Source organism: Phaseolus vulgaris, chromosome 10 (assembly GCF_000499845.2).
Source record: "Phaseolus vulgaris cultivar G19833 chromosome 10, P. vulgaris v2.0, whole genome shotgun sequence".
In the NCBI taxonomy this organism is placed as follows: domain Eukaryota; kingdom Viridiplantae; phylum Streptophyta; class Magnoliopsida; order Fabales; family Fabaceae; genus Phaseolus; species Phaseolus vulgaris.
In genome coordinates this window covers 24,305,043-24,326,544 of record NC_023750.2, presented here as the reverse complement: position 1 = coordinate 24,326,544, position 21,502 = coordinate 24,305,043, and the positions used below count along the sequence as shown (strand labels likewise).

Sequence of the window (21,502 nt, the reverse complement as noted above, 5' to 3'; positions counted from 1 at the left end):
GAATCTATTACAAGAATTGAGACAAGGTTTTTGAAAAGTGCTAAGGTGTGATTTTAGCTAATAGGGTTGTGATTGTAGTATCTGCTGGAGATTTTTTTGGATAAATTATTGCTAATTTTTTTTTAATAATTACTATTAATACCAAATTAAACTGTGGATTCATTAATTAGTTGTTAATTGATACTATTATCAGTAATTAATAAATAAATGGGTGATAGAATATCTAACAGCTACATTGTTTTGGTCAAATATCTAGAAGGTGAGACAGGACTTAAAAGATTCATATTATCACTGAATTATTCAAGCAGAATGGATAAGATGGTTCTTGGAAGGTGACTTTATAATTAGTTTATGAATTATTGTTGGTAAAATTAATAAATTATGTGTTAAGTATCAATTTTTTTTAACTAGTGAAAGTGAAATTAAATTGAATACACAGTTTATACACTTTTTTTGAGGTACATGGCATGTCATACATTTAAGTCAAGCATAAATTACTTGAAATATTCAGTTTTATAAAAAAAAATATAAAATATGTTCTTAAATGCAGATAAAACTAACTTACACTTAGTTTTCAAACTCGATTATGTTAACTTAATAGTTAATTTGGCATAGAAAATAAACATTAAGTAATTTCTTAAAGTATTGAGTACTTTGGATAAAAAAAACATTAATTGAGCACCTATTGAATATTTTTATCATGTAATTACTTATATAGAAGTAATTTCTTTAATCAAAGAAAAAATAGAACTAAGTTATTTTCATATAAAATATTCAGAAGTTAATATAAAGGGTTAGTTGAAGACAGTTAAAAACCACTTATAGATACATTGAAGAAAAAAAGTGTAAGTTATCTAGAAAATTAGGGTTTTCACAAACTTAGGTATGAAACCTAGAAATTCATACATGAATAGGCTTCCCTTTAAAGCTTCACCCATATTGAATTTGGGGCAACCTATAGAAGGAAATTTAAAAGAAAATAAAAATAAAAACTTTTATTATAGGAGTCAATGATAGCGATGGTTTGACAAATTATTTTTCAAGTTCTTCCCCATTCCTCCAATGTTAAACATACCATTAAGTTTTCTTGAAAAGGAATCCACTCTTTGTAATTTTAGCCTATTTATAGCACTAAGATCAAATCTCTTCAAAATGGGTATGAACATGATTTTGAAGAAATTAAAATTAAATCAATCCATCAATATGATTAATTTTAAAAAGAAAATTGTATTTTTTCGATATATTAATTTGGAGTGATTGATTTAAAGTCAGATTTATATTAAAAAATTAATTTAAAATTCAATTTAAAAGGTCATGAAAAACAATTCAAGAACACATTTTCTGGAAGTTTGTGAAAATCACCTATGTAACAAGTATTCTGAAATTATTCAATGATAGTTTTATAGTATTTGTTGTTAAATTAGTATTGAGAAAGGTATTTATATTCTTCTCGATTGCATTCTCTTGGATGCAATAAAAAAGTGTTTGAATTCCTTATTCCAAAAGTATAAAAAATAATTCCTCTTTATAATATATATTATACTTTTCCTTTCAAACAATTGTACTATACAAGCTTATTTATCTAAATTATTAGACAAAGAAAATATTTTCAACATTTTTGTATGGAGTTGACTATTATGTCAATATAAATTCAATTATAATATTATCAATACGATTTCAGAGTATATAGAGTTGAAATAATTAGTTTCATATATTAATAAAGTTATATATAATTATTTTGAAAGTGTTTTTTTTATATATGATGAGTATGGAGAATGTTTTTAAGTTTGACTTTGTTATTGTCATATTAAAGTTAAATTCATCAAATAACAAATAAAGAATGCATGTTGTTAATATGTGAGATAGACACTCAATATAGGTAATGCAAGAAGGATTTAAAGGAAGTTATTACTAGAACTAGAAAATGTGAGACGAGGAAAATTATTAAATGATGATGAAGGGTGGGTTATTAGTTAACTTGTGGAAATCATAATCACGACTTGAAAGATATATTATTACTAGGTCATGCATGATGGCATTTTCATGTGTTCTTCTTGAATCAAAGTAGAAAAATAAGGTGCGGAAGCAATGGGTGAGATGATCAAGACCCTCCTAGGAGTTGTGTTGGCCTTGTAGGTGCATGATAAGTGTGGGTATTGAGTGGTTCGGCCAGCTCAAGGGAAAAGATGAAGGAATTGAAGTTTAGAGCCTAGGATTCTAGGGAGAAGCAAAGTTGAGCACAAATTGGCAGCATAACTTTACTCACAATAAACTTGAAAATACAAGGTGTAGGCTCCTCCTTTTATAGGCTAAGGAGGACCATAATGCAACCCTAATGCTAGCCAAATGAAATGTAAATGTGAAGCATATGGGTGCACATGGCACATGGGTGCACAAATGAGCACATGGGGAGGGGTGTGTCTAGTTTTTATGCTCACCCCCCTCCATGGTCTTTCTAGAATGTTCACACAAATATGCTTTCTACACTACTCTAATTACTAAGCACCCCTATTGGGCCTTTATGTAACAATTACAAAGGTCTTCTCTTCCCAAAACCGTAGCTTTGACCCATGTGTATGTGAAGCTAGACGGTCTAGAAGGAATCCTCATCATGGCCTAGACGCTCCTTATGTAGCCACTCCTCATCATGGCCTAGACGCTCCTCTTCATGGGCTAGACGCTCCTTTTTGAGTCTAGACGCTCCTCATCATAGGCTAGACCGTCTAGTCTTGGAGGCTTGGCTTTCATCGTGTGGTGAGCTTGGGCCCTCCTCCATCATCCCCTCCCTCTTGAAAAGGATTTGTCCTCAAATCCAAAGCTTTTGCTTTTGAAGGGGATTGTTGTGGCTGGATGGTGTCCATCATCTCCTCCTTCGGGAAAAGATCTATCCTCAGATTTGCTAACTTGATCTCGTATAGCAGCCTCTTGCTTCGTCAAGGTGTGTCCTCCCGGATCAAATATCAACCTATGAGAATCTTGAAACAAAGCAAAGGAGTTAGAGTGAGTATTTGGAGAACAATTAATTGTGTGAAGTTGCCATCTTTGTTTTTTTCTTGTTTTGGTCAACTTCTTACAATGCTTCCCTTTTGATGGTTGTAGGTGCCCTCTAATCCTCTTATGTTTTCTAAAATTTCCAAAAGTAGTTACTTTTTCCTTAGGCATAATCCCTTTAGGAAATGGTGACAACTTTAAAAAGGCAAGAGGACTATGTTTACATACAACTTCAAATGGAGAGATATGAGTAATCTTGTGGACTACTCCATTGTATGCATGCATAAAAGGAAAAGGATTCTTATCCCAAGAATTGTGGGTGTCCCTCATGATTTCATGAAGCATAGAAGGGAGAGCTATGTTTTCAAATTTTGGAGCTCTATCCCTTATTTTTGAAAATAAATCATGGAGGCTTGTCACTTTTCTTAAGAAGAGTTTATCCACTTCCATGAAGATTGAATCACAACCTTTTGTTGTCCTAGGGAGTTTTAATATGAAATTTATATCTCCCCAAGGATCATTTGCAAAAGGTGAAGGAGTATAAAGTTCATGAGACATTGCCTTGGGCGTAGTTTGAAAACAAGAATTGTACCTAAGGTAATGTCTTTGAACTTCTTTTCTCATGGGGGACAAAAGTTTTCCTTTTAAAAGCTCTAGAGTTTTATCAACTCTAATTTGTCCCATGAGTTCTCCTTCATGAAGAATTTCTCTTTTATGTGTGAAGGTAGTCTCGTTGATACAACCTTTGTTCATGGAAATTTCAATTCTTTGCAAAGGTTGTCTCAATAAGACATGACAAGTTTCTTTAGGCACTACTTCACATAAAAAATTGTCTTTGTAGATGCCTATAGATGACTTGACCTTCACTTGGTGATATCTTGGCATGTATGTAAAATAATCTACTATATTTTTATCTATGCAAGCCTTTTTTAAGGATTCTTCTTTTTTTTCTAGGCTTGCAAGTGTTCCTTTACAAAAGGTAAGGCTAGGTTGTTCAACAAGAGGTATATTTTCAAATGTATTTTCAACTTTTCCTTCTTGTTGAATGACCTTGTGGGAAGGAACACTCTTCTCCCACGCCTTTTGTTTTCCAAGGGTTTTCTCTTGCTTTTCTATTTTTACATTTTCTTTACTCTCACTAGCTTCTTTTTCTTGGCTACTATTCTCATCTTTGTCCCTTAAGATCATAGATCTTTCATTGAAACATTGAGATGCTAATTGATCATTGCCAAGGTATTCTAAACATGGAATTTCTCTAGCTTGAGTGTGAGAGATATGCTTGGTTAGGTTTTCTTGTCTCTCTTTCCTAGCTCTCCTAGGGAATTGTTGATGATATTCATTTTTCCTAAGACTTTCTTCCCCAAGATAATCATGATGTTTAGAGCTAGATGCATGAGAATGTAATTTTTTTGAAAATTGAGACTTCTCATTCTTTGCTTTAGTCAAAACATTAAGTTTAGTCTCACTCTCCAATTGTCTATATGCAATTGATTGCACAGTTTGTGAAACTTCTTTCAAAAGAGTTTTTAAAGATTTTAATTCACTTCCAATAGACTTTGTAGAATGAGAAGAAGAAGACATGGCTAAAGCTTTGTGTATACAAGTATTTTACCTTGAGAAAACTTAGGAAAGTCAAAGAAGGTAGTTTTCCAGGTAAGGGAGGTGAGTCACAGTGGACTACTTAAATACCAAGTCTTTGCCTTAGCCAAAAACTATCCCTCAATGTCTTCACACAAAGCTTTCTCTTAGTAAACCACTTGGAACACAATTAAGTTGAGAAATCAGATTTTAATGCAAGAAAACAATGCATGCTAACTAATTAACAAAGCTAGACGGTTTTTAACAAAACTTAAACAAAATTAAACATGCAAAGCGTAGCTATGAAAACAAAAGAAAAGCAATTACAAACAAGTAACAATTACTAATCAAGAATGATATACTATTCGGCCCTAGGTGAGGCTTCTTGGACACTTTGAGCCCTTGAAGACACACTCACCGTCTAAAGCGTAGTTAACAAGGTAATTAACAATAAATCAAGTTGCAAAGGAAAATAAGAGAACTCCCTTTGTTGTTCCTCCTTTTGGTTAGTGCACTTCTTTGTTGTCTTGATTGTTGATCTCCTAAGTGTTTGTTTCAAGAAAGCTTGTTTCGGCTTTGGCTTTGTCTCCTCCTTAGAATGTTGGCTTTAATTCTCCAATTTCCAGCACCTATTCACAAGGGCTAAACCTTAAACCAAGTCAAATTCCATGCACATAAGCACCAAGGGAGAAATTAAATTCCAGCACCCAAAAAGAGAGGTCAAGGAACAAAAGCAAGAAACAAATTTAATTGAAAGAAAACAGTACCACCAAAAGGATTTATAATATGACAACTTAGAAAGAGATTCAAGAAATTAAAGCAAACAATTAAAGGTACTCAATAAAAGGTTGGCACACAAAAGAATTCCTAAAGAAAAGCACTAGATTAGATGACCAAATAAAAAAAACAGCACCACTGGAAAATGTTGTGGGCCAGAAAACGTGTTTGTTCCCCGATTTATGCTGATCTGTATTTTTGGAATTTGGCTCTGAAATTTGTTATGCAAGATATTCAGGATCTTATCTAAAATCTGGCTTTGGATTCACTCAAAACGGATGCACCATTTTTTTTTAATAAATTTTGCAAAATTGGTGTTCGGTTATGCCAGCTGGAGCGCTTCAGATTTGCACTCTGATGTTAAAAGATTTATCATTTTTTTTCTGTTGCTTCTTTTGACCTAATTCTTTTTTTGTCTTTTCTATAACACTTTAAACTTGCATTTTCCAGAAAATCAGAATTTTCCTATGGGTGGAAATATTTTTCTGGGTTAAAACAACCAAAACAGAGAAGGTGTAAACAGGGGAATCTGAAAACTGGAAACAAAAACAGCAAGATACCAAAGTTTAGACACAATAGAAATTTGTGAAATAGAATTGTGTATGATCTAAACACAATATGAACTCAAACTAAAAATAAAAAAGGCACCAAAGGATCAAAGAACAACAGATTCAAACAAATTAAAGAGACCCAAAAGCAAGAAACAATCAAGCCAATAATAGGACTACTAAGAATTGTTGACAAATATGGATTCACATGACTTGACACAACATTTATAGATTCAGAAAATAAAAACTCAAAGCATAAAATGAAGCAAAATTAAGAAAGCAATAAGGACTCAAATTCCTAAAAGAAAACAGCCACTCAATGGTGTAAGGAATCCTATCACAAGCTGCACAGAATTTGTTCAAGATCAATTGAACAATTGTGCTTCGGTTGGATCTTCCATAAGCACACCAAGAACAATTTAAAAAGTAAAAAACAGCAAGACAAGTATGGAATTTAAATGACAATATGAAATAAAGAAGAACTGAAAATTTAAAAGACCAAGCTACTCATCTTGAAGAACCAAAAGCTCATGATACCAAATGATGGCATTTTCATGTGTTCTTCTTGAATCAAAGTAGAAAAATAAGGTGCGGAAGCAATGGGTGAGATGATCAAGACCCTCCTAGGAGTTGTGTTGGCCTTGTAGGTGCATGATAAGTGTGGGTATTGAGTGGTTCGGCCAGCTCAAGGGAAAAGATGAAGGAATTGAAGTTTAGAGCCTAGGATTCTAGGGAGAAGCAAAGTTGAGCACAAATTGGCAGCATAACTTTACTCACAATAAACTTGAAAATACAAGGTGTAGGCTCCTCCTTTTATAGGCTAAGGAGGACCATAATGCAACCCTAATGCTAGCCAAATGAAATGTAAATGTGAAGCACATGGGTGCACATGGCACATGGGTGCACAAATGAGCACATGGGGAGGGGTGTGTCTAGTTTTTATGCTCACCCCCCTCCATGGTCTTTCTAGAATGTTCACACAAATATGCTTTCTACACTACTCTAATTACTAAGCACCCCTATTGGGCCTTTATGTAACAATTACAAAGGTCTTCTCTTCCCAAAACCGTAGCTTTGACCCATGTGTATGTGAAGCTAGACGGTCTAGAAGGAATCCTCATCATGGCCTAGACGCTCCTTATGTAGCCACTCCTCATCATGGCCTAGACGCTCCTCTTCATGGGCTAGATGCTCCTTTTTGAGTCTAGACGCTCCTCATCATAGGCTAGACCGTCTAGTCTTGGAGGCTTGGCTTTCATCGTGTGGTGAGCTTGGGCCCTCCTCCATCAATGCATATATTAGGCGGTTAAAATATAATAAGAATGCTTATTAATATAATAAAGAACATAATGAAGACTATAAACATTCTACTAATATTGAAGGATCATAATGAAAAAAAAATGTGATAAATGTAAAGAAAGTCTACAATGCAAGGTATGCATATCGAACAATGAACCAACGTCCTCTGACATAGATTGAATAACAACTTAGGAGTTGTGATATATACTTTTTAGACACATCTTGATTTAGTGAAATTATTTAATGTCTTTCATGTAGTATTGTTGATATATAATGCATACAAAACTAACATAAATAAGTTTCCTTAACTTGAGATTGTTGATGTTGGAATGTTGCACTTTGTGGCATCTATAATATTGGGATTTGAATATGGAAACAACTTTGTGTGGACTCTTGAAAGATTTAGATGACTCTTTTTTTGAGTTAATTCATTCTTATAGAGATGTAACATCGATGAATGCAAGTAGAATTGTGTTTCCTGAGGCATGCAATCCTCTATGTCGTAATAAAAAAATGTCAAAGCAAATTCTAAAATATTTGTGCATCCTAGAGACACATGGGACAAGTGATGGAGTTTTGGGAAGTATTATGGAGTTTTCAAGTGTTGATGTTTTTGAAGATCACTCTTAACTTTAAAATTATTTGTTCAACATTGACTATCTTTTTGTGTGAATGATGCATGGTTAATTTTGCACAAAGAGATAAGGTGATGCTTGGGGAACACAACAAATAACAAGTATGTTAATGTATATCATATTTATTTATTTAATTGCATTTATTACTCATTATGATTTTTCTATAGTTACTTTTGATTGTAATATGTAGGGTTGAACTTGTCCATTAAACCTAAATATGTTGCTTCAAAGTAGTGTGGAGAGTTAAGGAATTGTTAGGATGTAATAAACAATATGAAAATGTTGTAATATAATGAACTTAAATTTTCATTTTAGAAAAGTCATCATGTTATGAGTCATACTTTTAACATATTGTACAAAAGATTGTGGAGTTTTATCTCAAAATATGCATTGAAAATTATTATAAGTATGTTACGACCAACCATGATCATTATGTTTGCTCACTGAGATATATCAATGGTATTTCTTGTGCATGTGAATTAACTAGATATGATATGAAGAGCATATCACTCTCTTATGCATGTAGTTTGGAAAAGACTAAGTTTTTCTTTCAAATAGTTATCTATTTAATGGGAATTTAGTGTTATCTTGAAGCAAGGTAACAAAAAAAAGTAAATTGCATGAAATTGCATACCCCGAATCTAACATCACTATGTATGTCTTTGGACAAGGTCAAAACAAAATGTTTACAAAAAAGTGTACTAATAAATGTACAAGATCTACTAAACATGAATCTTCTTATTCTAAGTAGGTTGATGTGTTATATTTTATGCATGATAGTTCATCGAGTTTGAAGTCAACCAAAGGATAACAACTTCTACACAACATGAGCGTGAAATTTCATGCCCACTTCCAACCTTATATATTTTATCTTAGTAATATGAACTACAATAATTGAATTGAAAATGTCTCCCAAAGATAGAAATGCATTTAACTCATCCACAAAAGAGAAAAATAAAGATCACTCCAACTTAACATTATATATGATTTGATCCTAAAAATAAAAATAAAGGTGTATTCCTTTTGTTGTTATTGTAGCATGAATGAGCTAATTATATATCTAATGTTAGTCTATTATATACTTTGTTTTGATATAAGGATGGGGAAGGGAAGTATTTGGTGAATCCCTTCCCATTACACTTTCTATATAAGAAGAGTTCATATAAGCTAATAAGAATTAGAAATTTTTTTTTCTTGGAGTGTTCTTATCTTGAGTGAGTAATACCTCAAGTGGCAACATTCCTGCCATTTCTTATATATTGGTCAAGAAATGGTGATCTTCCATCTTTATTATTTATCCTTAAGTGATGTTCTTTAGTTTATCTCATGTGTGACACAATTCTTTTTCAATAACAAATATAATAAGGATCCCAATAAAATCAACAAAACAATGAAAATCTTATATAAAATTGAATTATTAAATTTTTAAAAAAATAGTAAATTTTTACAAATACAAACCAAATAAAAATAAAGTATTAAAATTTAGAAATATAATATAATCTCATAAAAAAGAACAGTGATACAAAGATCCCTAGTAATATATAAGTCTAAAACATATTGAACATTAGTTTCGTATAAAAAAATTAGTGTGTAATTGATCGTTGTCGTTTCACAATCAAATTAAACAAAAATAGATTCAGTATAAACCATCTAACGTAGTGTTAGACCATCTACCACCGAAAAGATGATAGTAAAATTTTGGTCATTTAACCCCAATAGTAGATTCAGTTAATCAGTTGTAATTCATCCACAAGAAATAAAAATTAGAAATAACTATAAAGATTAAAGGAGATTTAAGGATGTTTAGCAGAAGAAATAAAATAGACGATGAAAAACAATAAAGAAAAGAACAGGTTGAGTCTCAAACGCTTTCATCAATGAATTCTTTATTAATTGATATATTTATAATTCATTCAATCATTCAAAATGGAACAAATTGACCAACATGTATCAACCAAATTAATGAAACATGTATTCACTAATTCATTTAGTACCTTGCTTATCTACATATGTTTACTCATAATATTTTTAATATTTTACTTTTGAATTATGTCTTCAAGAGATTGTTAAGAATAATGTAAATTAAACAATAATTTCAATTAGAGAGCAGAGTTTAATTATCAACATGTTTTTTCATCATCACCATTTGCTACAACTCTAAAATTATTCATAACATAAATTTACCTTTCTTTTAGTTTACTTTAAAACTTGTAAGTCAGTGTTATTTTACATAACGTTGCATCTCATTCCATGTATTTCAAAAATAGTTAATTTTTATTTATTATAAGAAAAGTAAAGAATGACTAATAAAGTTATATCTCTTAGAATTTTAAAAAGAAAGGTACTTTCAAACCACTCATATTGAGAACTATCTATGTCCAAATTATTTTTTCTTTAATATTCTAACTTTGTCTTCCAAAAGGGCATAATAACCAACCATTATGTAATAAAAAGAATAAAGATACTTTTGAGATAAAGACGATATAGCGAAGAAATATTTAAAAAAACATTTCTAAATTTATACAACAACTCAATTTTATATTATAACCAACTTATAATATATAAATTATATACATTTTATTGTAAATAACATAAAAGTCTAGGAATCATTAGCCTTATGTAGTTTTCATTTACAAAATTATGGAAAAACAATTATTGTTGGAATATTCATAGAATTTTAAGTTTTAAATATGATTAAGAAGTAGGAAGAGTTTATCATTAATTTTTCTTTGGATTTTTAATTTCCTGATTATATTTGTGAAACATATGTTGAAAAGGAAGTTATAATTCATCTTGAACTTTTAAAATAGTTTCTTTCACCTCAACGAGTTTTGAAAGTTAAAGTTAAATGGAAGCAAATAGCATTAATATGATTAAGAAGTAGGAAGAGTTTATCATTAATTTTTCTTTGGATTTTTAATTTCCTGATTATATTTGTGAAACATATGTTGAAAAGGAAGTTATAATTCATCTTGAACTTTTAAAATAGTTTCTTTCACCTCAACGAGTTTTGAAAGTTAAAGTTAAATGGAAGCAAATAGCATTATTAGGTTTATTTCCTCTAACGAGTTACCTTGTAAATAACTTTAATATTTTATAGTCTTAAGAAATTTTGTATACTTGGCATGAGATACATTGTGTACTTTGTGCTCAATCTTAGGGAAAGATTAATAGATATCCAAAACTGGTCTTGTGTACTCATTATAATCCAAAAGTGTCAATGATAATACTTGTAATAATTGATTGATTAGTGAAATCCTTTATGATTTACAAAGGAAAAATGGAACTAACTCAAGTTTTGTGTACTATAGTATAAACCAATGTTTTCATTGTTGATGTCTATTACATAGGTTTTTCTACTCTTGTCCATCATTTTTATGTTTGTGGAAATTGTTTTAAACTTATTCAAGAAACTATTGGACTACCCCTTACCAACATTTGATATGCCTTATTGCAAAAAAAATCCAACTATTTTAAGTTATATTCAAACATCCCTCCTTTCTAGAGCTAATGGTATGTCTTAGGTTAGTTGATAACTTTTTACGGCAAGTGCATTGCGTTATCAGAAGTAATAATGTATTCATAAAGACGGATATCGAATCCACAAGGAAAAGTTGAATATTCAAGTAAAAGATTCGCTAAATATAAAAAAGAATAATAAAAGTTGGTTGAAGAATTGTTATAATGGCAAGAATTAAAAAGAAAACAAATCAAATAGTGGTTTTCAGTTGGAAAAATAGGGATTGAGTTTCATCTTTCTCACTCTTTTGTATTTTGATTAGCATTATAATATTATGCTCTTCTGATTGTTATTGATACCCGTATAAAATTCATTTATATCGATTCATCACATATTTATAAAAACAACTTAGTATCAAGATCAAACGTTGATAACAATTAACATTTCAAGTTTATTCCTATGACAAATATGTTAAGTATTAATGTTTAAGTCAGAATCATAAAAATACTTCCTAGTAAGATTTAAGATTCTAGATCAATGCATTAGGAGCAAAACAATAATACCAATAATCAATAAGAACAGAATATTATATTTAAAAATATCACCTCAATACATCAGAGTTTGAATAAATTACTCCCAATCCCAAAGGGTAGGACTAGCCACACACATGATAACCGTTACAAGCATGGATGACATGAAAAAAAGATTCAGGATATTTCTCCTTGACGGTTGCCTCCTCTAATGTTTGTCACACTTTTCTATTCTCCCAATTGGATTACAATTCACTCAATGGTATTTTTCTCTCAATTTGGCTCACTAGGGTTGTGCCTCAAGCCCCCTATTTAACCTAATTTTCATTGGCTTAAGTGTATTCTCACTCAAGCGAGAATGGGCTCGCTTGAGTAAGCAAAACGACGTCCAACCCAACTTCATTGGTGCTATCTCACTTCAGCGAGCTCCCATGGTGGCAGTTGATGCTTTTTGTGCGTTTGGGCCGCTTTGCTGAGTGTTGATGCAATCCAACTTTCTCTTTTTGGCTTTGTATATTTTCATTTTGCCTAATCATCTTTATTCTTTCCTAGAATCTTGGAATTAATACCAAATTTGAGAATAAATCGTTCATATTCAATTACAAATCACAAAATATGTAAAAATGTATAAAATCATTAATTAAGGGTTATTTTATAATTATTTTAGCAATTAATACTCATAAATATCTATATTTTAATGTGAAATATTACTGAAATTTAACACTTATCATTAGTCATAACTAATATTTCATATTCATGTGCTTCATCTTTTTATAGACAAGTTTTTTGTGATTTAATTTAATAATATTTTGATATAGAATTTGAATATGAATGAACATGTGCATCATATAAAATATGTGCTTAAATTTTTTTGGAAAAAAAATATTGAATGCTAATAAAGAAAAATGCATTGGTGTGAACTATGTTGTCCTTTTAGGATTCGTGTTGAGCTCTAAAAGAGTTCATTCAATGAGGAAAAGGTGATGACAATAAGAGATTATCCAATCCTACAAATATTAATGAAGGTACACATTTTCATGAATTGATTAGTTTCTACAGGAGATTTGTCAAAGATTTAGCATAATTGTCAGCCCTTTAAATAAGATAATAAGAAGGATATAGTGTTTCAATTTGAATAAATCAAGATAATTTTTTTCAAAGATTTAAAGAACACTCTATCAAAATGCATCTATTCTAGCACTTCCCAACTTCATCAAATTTTTTGGGTTGAATGTGATGATCCAATGTGACATTGAGTTGTCTTACTTTAGACAATTCAAGGATGGTCACTCTAACTATGATAAACAATTTATAACTCATTTGAGTGAGAATCTGAAGGGTAGTTACTCTAACTATGATAATGAACTTTATACTCTTATTAGTGTCTTGCAAAATTGAAACGTTATGTTTTCATAAGAAATTTATGATAAAGAGAGATCATGAATCTCTTAAATATTTGAAAGGTCAATGCGTGATTTAATAATATACATGTAAAATTTATTGAACAACTCTCTTACATGATGAAACATATGTAAGAAAAATAAAATGTGGTTGCAATGCCCTTTCAAGAAAACATGTTACTATTCTTGAAACAATTTTTATTTTTTTTTGGGTTTAATCATTATAAAGAAGTTAGCATCAAAATGATGACGATTTCTCTCAAGTTTTTAATGAGTACTCCAAAACGCTCCAGAAGAACTATTTTCAACAAGATGGATACATTTTTAAAGACAAGGCATACCTGAAGTTTCTTTAAAATAACCACTTATAAAATAAACACATATTGGTAGAATAATGGGACATTTATGGGCTTTGAAATTTTTTTAAAAGTCCTAAATGATAATTTCTTTTGGCCACACATGAAAAATCATTTTTAAATTATTTGTGAAAAATTCATTACATGTTAAAAAATCAAATCTAAAGTTTAACCCATGGACTTTATATATCGATGCATTTTGTACTTGGCTTCAAATTATAAGCAAGGGGTCATGATTCCAAATCTTTGTAGTTATGAACAAATTTTTAAGAATGACCCCTTTTATTATATATCACAAGGTTAATAGTGCGTGCCACATTGAATTTTCATTTAATAGAGTGGTTGACAACATATCTTCCCATTTTAACTTTCTACCTCTTCCTAACTTTCACTATATGTTATACAATGATGATCTTGAAAAAAATACAAAAAACTTAATTATTAAGTCAAAGTCCAAATTTAAAGGAACAAAGTCACTTTTGAAAGTAGTGATAGGAAGGAAATCATTCAAAATATATTTTGAAGTGTACAATTCAAAATATGATTTCAAATTACATGATGCAAAAATAACATTTCAAATTGTACGATCTATGATACATTTCCAAATTTAAAAAATACTTTCTGAATCGTGTAAATTACTTAATTGAAAACGCATTGCCAGAATTAAAAATGTATTTGGGATTGTGCAATACAAGATATGTTTTTAGATCATGCAGTCCAAAAACCAGACTTGTGAACAATTAAAATCTTTTTAACACTATAACTTTTAACACTCAATAGAGATGCAAGAAGAAACTATAACTATAAGAGTGTGGAAGAAGAGAGTCACCTTATTGTCAATCCATACTCTCCTTCAAATTAACTTGTGGAAGAAAATATAACTCATCTCCAACGACAACTCCAAGAAACTATTCCGACAATGTCCGATCGCAATGGTTCAAACCTAAACAAAGGTTAGAGAAGTCGCCGGAAGGCGTAGGAAGTAACTGCCCTTGTAAAATTGCTTCCAAAAGCAGATTCTAAATCCGAAAATTTATTTTAAAATGATTTTAAAATTAAACAAAGTCGTCAAAACAGTACCCTTTACACAAATTCTCTAAAAGGGTAATCACTAGTACTATGCATTATTATATGCAAATTCAAACAGGTAATTTATTTGGGACAAAAATTAATTTAGAAACAAACTAAAGCAAAAAAAAATATAAAAAAAATCAGTAACAACAACAGAGGTGCTATATACAAATGGGTAAATGTCTCTAACCGTTAGGTATTCTGAGATCTATATGTAAAAGAAATACAGCAAAATGAAAAAAATACCTAACCCACTGTCTAGACATTTGAATGTTTTGAACTCATCACATATAATCACTTCTTAACACGAAACTAAAATGGGAGGTTAAAGAAAAGTTCCTTAAAGCAAAGAGATCCATGAATTCAACAGAGAATACTTATTTTTCCTCGGCCATCCTCCTGCGTATCTCATGAGCAACATTAAAAATGCCAAGTGTTGGCTGGTTGCAGACAAAACACTTCTTATTCTTTGCATGATGCTGTAAATAAAACAAATAGCAAGTTAGACATAACTCAATGGCAAGATATTTAGTGTTACTAAAGGAACAGAAAGAGTATTCATTAATAACATGTATGCTTAATCAATCAATTCTTTCAGAGCAGAATCATTTAACCAAGCATAGGACCTAATCAGCAGTCATGTAACAACTGCAACCTAATATACCAAACTAAAATGAACACTAAAAATATTTAATCAGGTGCACAACACTAAATAACTATAAATCTATACCTTCAATGCACAATGCTCGCAGAAGTAGTGCTTGCACTTGGTTACAACAGGATCCACAAAAGGGTTTCTACAGATGAAACATGCAAAAGGTAACGAATCCTCATCATCTTCATCAGTCAAATTAGCACCCTCCTCCTCACCTGCATCCTCACCTGCAGCCAATCTCATCTTCCTTGCTTTCTCAGCTTCATCCCATTCCTTCTCCAACTGCCACCCAGACTTGTAATCCCCTCGATCATGCATAAACTTACATGAATCACCATATCCACAGTAACCAGTTTCCTTATAGTCCTTACATATGTCAGGCTGATAATCAAACCTTGCTGAAACTCTTATATGAGCTGAAGCCCTAAGAGGACCATGTGCTCCACCAGCTTTTTCACTAGCAATTGTTTGTTCTCTACGAAAGCCAGCCTTGTAGTCTTTGTAACTGTTCATCCCCTTATATAATTTTTCATCCTCAGACCTTGCACTTTTCCCTTTCAGACTCTCTGATGCTTGCTTGAGAGCTCTTTCACGGATGGCACGGGCATCTTTCGAGAACTCAGTCTCAGTCTCCAGAGTTGCTGTTGCTTTGCTATCATGTTGAACTTGAATCTCTTTTGAAGACTCAAATTGAAAGACTGGTTTTCCTGACTCTACACTGGGTTCAGCAGATACAGAACTTTTTGAAGAGCCAGTGGAAAAGTACAACTTATTGTCAGGCTTTAAGGTTTTCTTTTGAATATGCAACAGAGAAGTTTCTTTGTTTGAGTCCTCCTCATTATCTTCATCACCAATAGTCCGTTTCCTTATATTCTTTTTATTTATCGGTTTTCTGAAAAAACTACAAACTGAAAAAAAAAATATTAAATAATACAGAGTACTAACTAAGAAACTCCTAATCCAGAGAACAAAATGCAAACAAGATTGGACGTTTGGGTCCAATGCAGAGGCAGAAATTAACAAATTATAGATCAAATAATCCGGCATACCTTGGTCAGTTTGCTGGTTTTCAGCAGACTTAGCAGGTTGGTCAGAATCTTCCATAATTAGAATGATTTATACAGCTGACACAGATAAACATCCAAATCCTAATTAGGAATAAGACCATATCATATTTATGAATCTATATTTACAAATTGTATAAACCAATGTCAAAAAATAAATAAAACAATTTCCTTAAGATACATTAACTCAACAAAAAGATCAACCTCACAACCAGAGTACACCAGCCCAACCAAAGTTTCCCATTTAGTTAGTTAATATAAAGGATCCAGGTCCTCTAAAGAATTACATGCTCAACATAGCCAATGTCGACCACCAGAGCACACCAAGGCAACCATTTTTCCCCTTTTGGTTTTGCTTTGAAGAATTGATTACAAGTTGAAGCAACTCTAGGTTGCTTTGGTATCGGATCAAATATTTTATATAGTTTATTAACTTGCTTATATATTAAAAATATCCAAACATCATTCACATCACTTCAAAATCAATTTTAAGGAAAATCAATTTCACCAACGATCTTCCAAATACACACAGAGGAACGTGCGTTATATATACATAATACACACATAACTGTACAGGCAGGGTGGCGGATAGTATGACAACATATTGCCATATTCCCCACTTGTGACAAACTCAACATACAATATGTACATGGTAATCCAATAACATATGCTGACATGAATAACCAACAAATTGGCCGCAATTTGCAACAAATGTGGCAAAACGCAATGTAACTCAAAATTAGAGGGGCCTTTAATAACAATTCATTAAAAAATCATTTTTAGTTTTTGTGTAAAACCAGTAAAAGTTTATATATAATTAATATTTTGCACTACCCTAACTTTAAAGTGACTATATTTTTTTTTCTTTTTTTCATCGTAAAAAACTAAGAGATGGGTACTGCTGTTCTCAAGCTCATGGCTGATACCACTACTATATGTTTTCTTCCTCACAACCCTTGATTATTCTTAAATTACGCAATGACTCTTACCAAAAGATTTTCTCTTCAACCTCACCCTACAATTCTCTTTTTCAATCCCCCACACAAACATCTTAAACAGCTGCATACAGTTCATATTTGTATATATTACGGAGCATGCTGATACAAAGACAAACAAAAGAAACAATTAAAGCAAAGAAACATAATGGTGAAGCAAAACTTGGTCCACTCTAACAAATTGAGCCCCAAGCCCTAGCCATATGAGATGAGACAGTTTATTACAACAGAACCAGAAACAATAATCAAAATCACTATCATCCTACATGCCCCATTAGTAACAACACACACGCCCACTCCCCTAATTTAGGAGAATCCATTTTGGAAGTTAAAAAATTTAAACAGTAGAAAACTTCCACTAGAGCATATCTTCCATCTTCAATTCTATATACCAAACAAAGGAACTTTTTTTTATCTAAAAAGAGCCTAAGGTAATTACAAAAAAAATTAACACAGGGAGGAAGAAAAGCACTGGGTGAGATAAAAATAGGCGTGAGACATACCTGGTGAGGAACCGCAATTGGAAGACAGGGAAATGGAATGCGCAACCTCTCTTCGGTGATTCCCCAACAAAGGGAAAGTTGAAGAAACAAGATGAGTTGGTGAGAAAGGGAAGCAGATCGCTGTGTCTCTAGGTTTATTCAGGACCCTTGGATCTGTAAATTCAAACCGATGGAGGGAAGGGCTTCATTGATCGCGGCGGAGACTAGTCTTTCTACGACGTCACTGCGTCTTCTTCCTCGCGGCGGCGGAGGTGGCGGCGCGGTGGAGGCTACGCGCACGAGAGAGATGAGATAAGATAGAAGAGATGACAGCAGTGTGTTACCGTTAGGCTAAAGCATTTCTTAACAAAGTTTTTATTAAGAAAATTATTATTTTAATAAACTTTATTTACGAGTATTTACATTTTTATCACATTAAAATATAATTTTATTATTTTTATAAATAGTTAATTTTAAAAAAATCAAAATATATATAAATTTATAAAAATAATATCATTTTTTTATAATAATTATTTAAAATTTATTTATTTTATCAAATAAATAAATATAAAATTGTTCGATTAAAAAATAACACACACAAAAATTAATAGATAATGTATCTTTTTATTTACTTCATTTTTTATAAGAATAAAGTGTTATTGATGGCATCCTCATATTGATTAATGGAATAATGAAGTTCAAAAGTGAAATTGATAAAATTAAAATATAAATGTAAAATTCGTAAAGTTTAAAAAATAATGTAGTAAAGTTTTCAAAATTAAAAATTTTGTAATAAAATTTGTAGAAGTTTACTGGCAAAATACGAAATTCAAAATATGATACATATATTTCATCCTGGACTAAAACATACTTACAATTGTCACGTCATTACACGTTAGTAATTTGATGATTAATTAATAAAAGAGTAAAATGAATCTATTTTTTAAATTTAGATAATAAAATTCGTGAAATTGTGAGTTTAATGAAAAAATTCATAAAAATGTGGAAAATTATAAATAAATAATATGCAGTTAAGCATCTTTTATTAAAAACTTGCAACAACACATCAAACGTCAAATTGAAAGGAAGGTGTGCAAGTATGCGCAACACACCAATAAGGGGTGCAAAACATTGATCTTCTTTGAACTTGGGGGGATTGAGTTTGGCTTCATTTGAGGAATGATCGCTTTCATACTCAAAGGAAATCCAAACTCCTACCACGTGGTGATGACCCCTACCAAATCATCAAAAGGATCAATGATAATGCTTATGAGTTAGATTTACTTGACACGTATCTAGGGAGTCATTCTTTTAATGTTAGTGATCTAACTCCTTTCTCTGCAGGTGTTGCAAATTAGTGGACGAAATCTCTCCCACCCAGAGAGCATGATGAAGACCTGAGAGATAGAGCATCCCTTGACCAAGTCCAACCTTCTAAAAGGATTACCCGGAGTATGACACAAGATTCAAGGCTAGGTCAGGACCAACCACTAGCCAGTGCCTCAGATCCCATCATTCCTTAGAGGATCACTAGGAACAGAGCCCAAGCCATGGGAGTTAAGCACCAACTAGTCTCTTTGTTTTTAATTTCAGTAGAGTAGGATTCATATAGCATAATAGGGGGTGTATTTATCAAATTGGGCTTGTGCCAAGTCCATTAAGGTTAGGAGGTAGCTCTAGCTTCTAGAAGCTAGGAATAAGGGGTGGCTTTGACATAGGTCAGCCCCTAGGTCGCCCTTTTCTTATTTCATTTCTACCCTCCCCCCATCTTGCCCGCCAAGGCACCCATTCTTATAAATTGAGTATTTTGCCTCATGTATTTTCACATTGAAATTGAATACTAAAGAAACTCTGCAAGAGTGATTTTGTGAGACTTATGAGCTCTCATTTTTTGGTCTTATCTTTGGTGGGTAAAATCTCAATTGGCGGCCCTTTGCACCACTCATCTTGGAGTCCTCTCTTCTCCAAGTGGCGTGACATCTTTCTTTCTTCCATAAGCTCTCTTCATCTCTTCCTCTTTTTATCTTTCTTTGCGCCCTCCATTACATTCCTCTTTATACTTTCATATTTGTCTCTTAAATTGTTGGTTATCTTGGCCTTCTTATATTCAATTCCGCATCATTGCATCATTGTCACCATATAATTGTGTTTTTCTCTTTGCCCTCTAGAAGTGAACTTTCACACTTACTTAGCCACTAGGTTAAGTTCGTGTTCAATGGGGATTTTCTTTGGATTCTCACCTTACATTGCTAAAAATAAAAAATCATAAACAAAGAGCAACCAATAAAGATGTGCACACTTTTAATCAATTAAAATCAATAAAGACCCCTTTTTAAATGATTTTGGTTGATTTGGTTGATTAAAATATTGTTTTAGTGGACTGAAATTTTTTTCAATGAATGACGAGGTCATTCGAGAAGATATTGATCTGAGTTATCTAAGCCTTCAAATGTTAATTTTGATCGTTCAATTTGTCATATCTCTTAATGCTCAGACACTTTCACTTGGGTGGAAGACTCACAACTGTAATTTTGGGAGTAAAAGGATGATATGTTTGACATTTTTACCTACAAGGGTAGTTGGTCGAGTTTCCATGGTGTGGGAAGCGAAAACTACCCCTTTGTTGTTTGGATTCCTTTTCTTCTTTAATGAGAATTTGTGTTGGAAGTTTGTCACACTTAATAAGTTGTTTTAAGGTGTGGGCATCTTCTCAGACCCGTGATTTAGGAACATGCTCGATGTATCTAGGATCATTGTTGTGTTGTTCGTCTTTAGTGTTCTAAGGACCATGGATCTTCATTGAGGTTGTTAGTCGTGAATTGATATGCTCAGTTGGTTATGTATAATTTGGAATTTGTTGTGTTGTTGGTGATGTAACCTCTGGAACTTGTAACGTAAGTGATGGCCTTCTTCTCCATCCTTATGCGATTTCTTGAGTTAATGTGGAATTAGATGAAGGAAGCTTCTGGACTTTTGTGGAGAAAGAGTTGATATGAACCATGATTTTTTGAAGTAGAGATGTGGAAGATGCCTAGTGAAAGGTTAGGTCAATTCACTAAGAAAGGTTCTAAGGGATGCTAAGAGGAATACTACCCTAGAGATAGAGCTTACACAAGTGTTTGGACTAAATTTGGATAGCATAACACTACTCATACATAAGCTGAGAATACATGAAGTTATCACACTTATTTATAGTGCTAGAAGTTGCCCAAAGATAGCCAAAATCTGAAAAATTCAAATCCTAGATCTAGAAGAGCCAATGAAGATGTACCATGTGTATAGTCACACCTTCTATGTTGTCCTTCATGTGTAGCACATGCTAAATGCTTTAGTTGCAGCTTCAATGTTGTGACCTCTCCTTTTTGGACGTCCGCATTTGGTTAAGGAAACTCAATTGCAATCCTAGATGGCTTATGTTACTTTATTCTATCTCTATTATACTCTTGGAACTAATTCTCCCTGCACCAGACCAATTATGACCTACACCCAACACTGCAAAGAAAATGTCTGTTTTACCCTTATTTTTTCGGATACTTATATCCGCAACACAAATAAGACAGTTCCAGATATACAAATTCAGAACTATAATGTGCCTTTCGGATATGAAAATCCGCAGCATAATAATGTCTTCTGAATGCTAAAATCTAGAAGCTTTTTTTTT

General features: G+C 32.1%; 1 protein-coding gene across 2 annotated transcripts; it reads right to left on the bottom strand.

Moving 5' to 3' along the window:
* Window positions 1–14,789: 14,789 nt before the first annotated feature.
* LOC137818727 (zinc finger CCCH domain-containing protein 1) lies at window positions 14,790–18,209 on the bottom strand. 2 transcript variants are annotated; one of them, XM_068622305.1, is made up of 4 exons: window positions 17,863–18,209; window positions 16,350–16,424; window positions 15,376–16,208; window positions 14,790–15,124 (listed from the first exon to the last, which is right to left on the bottom strand). In XM_068622305.1, exons 2-4 carry the CDS (start codon window positions 16,402–16,404, stop codon window positions 15,023–15,025), a joined length of 990 nt encoding a protein of 329 aa, XP_068478406.1. In that variant the 5' UTR covers window positions 16,405–16,424; window positions 17,863–18,209; the 3' UTR covers window positions 14,790–15,022. The 2 variants fall into 2 exon arrangements, with proteins under 2 accessions (XP_068478406.1, XP_068478407.1); XM_068622306.1 differs by having other exon boundaries at window positions 16,350–16,448; window positions 17,863–18,175.
* Window positions 18,210–21,502: the final 3,293 nt, after the last annotated feature.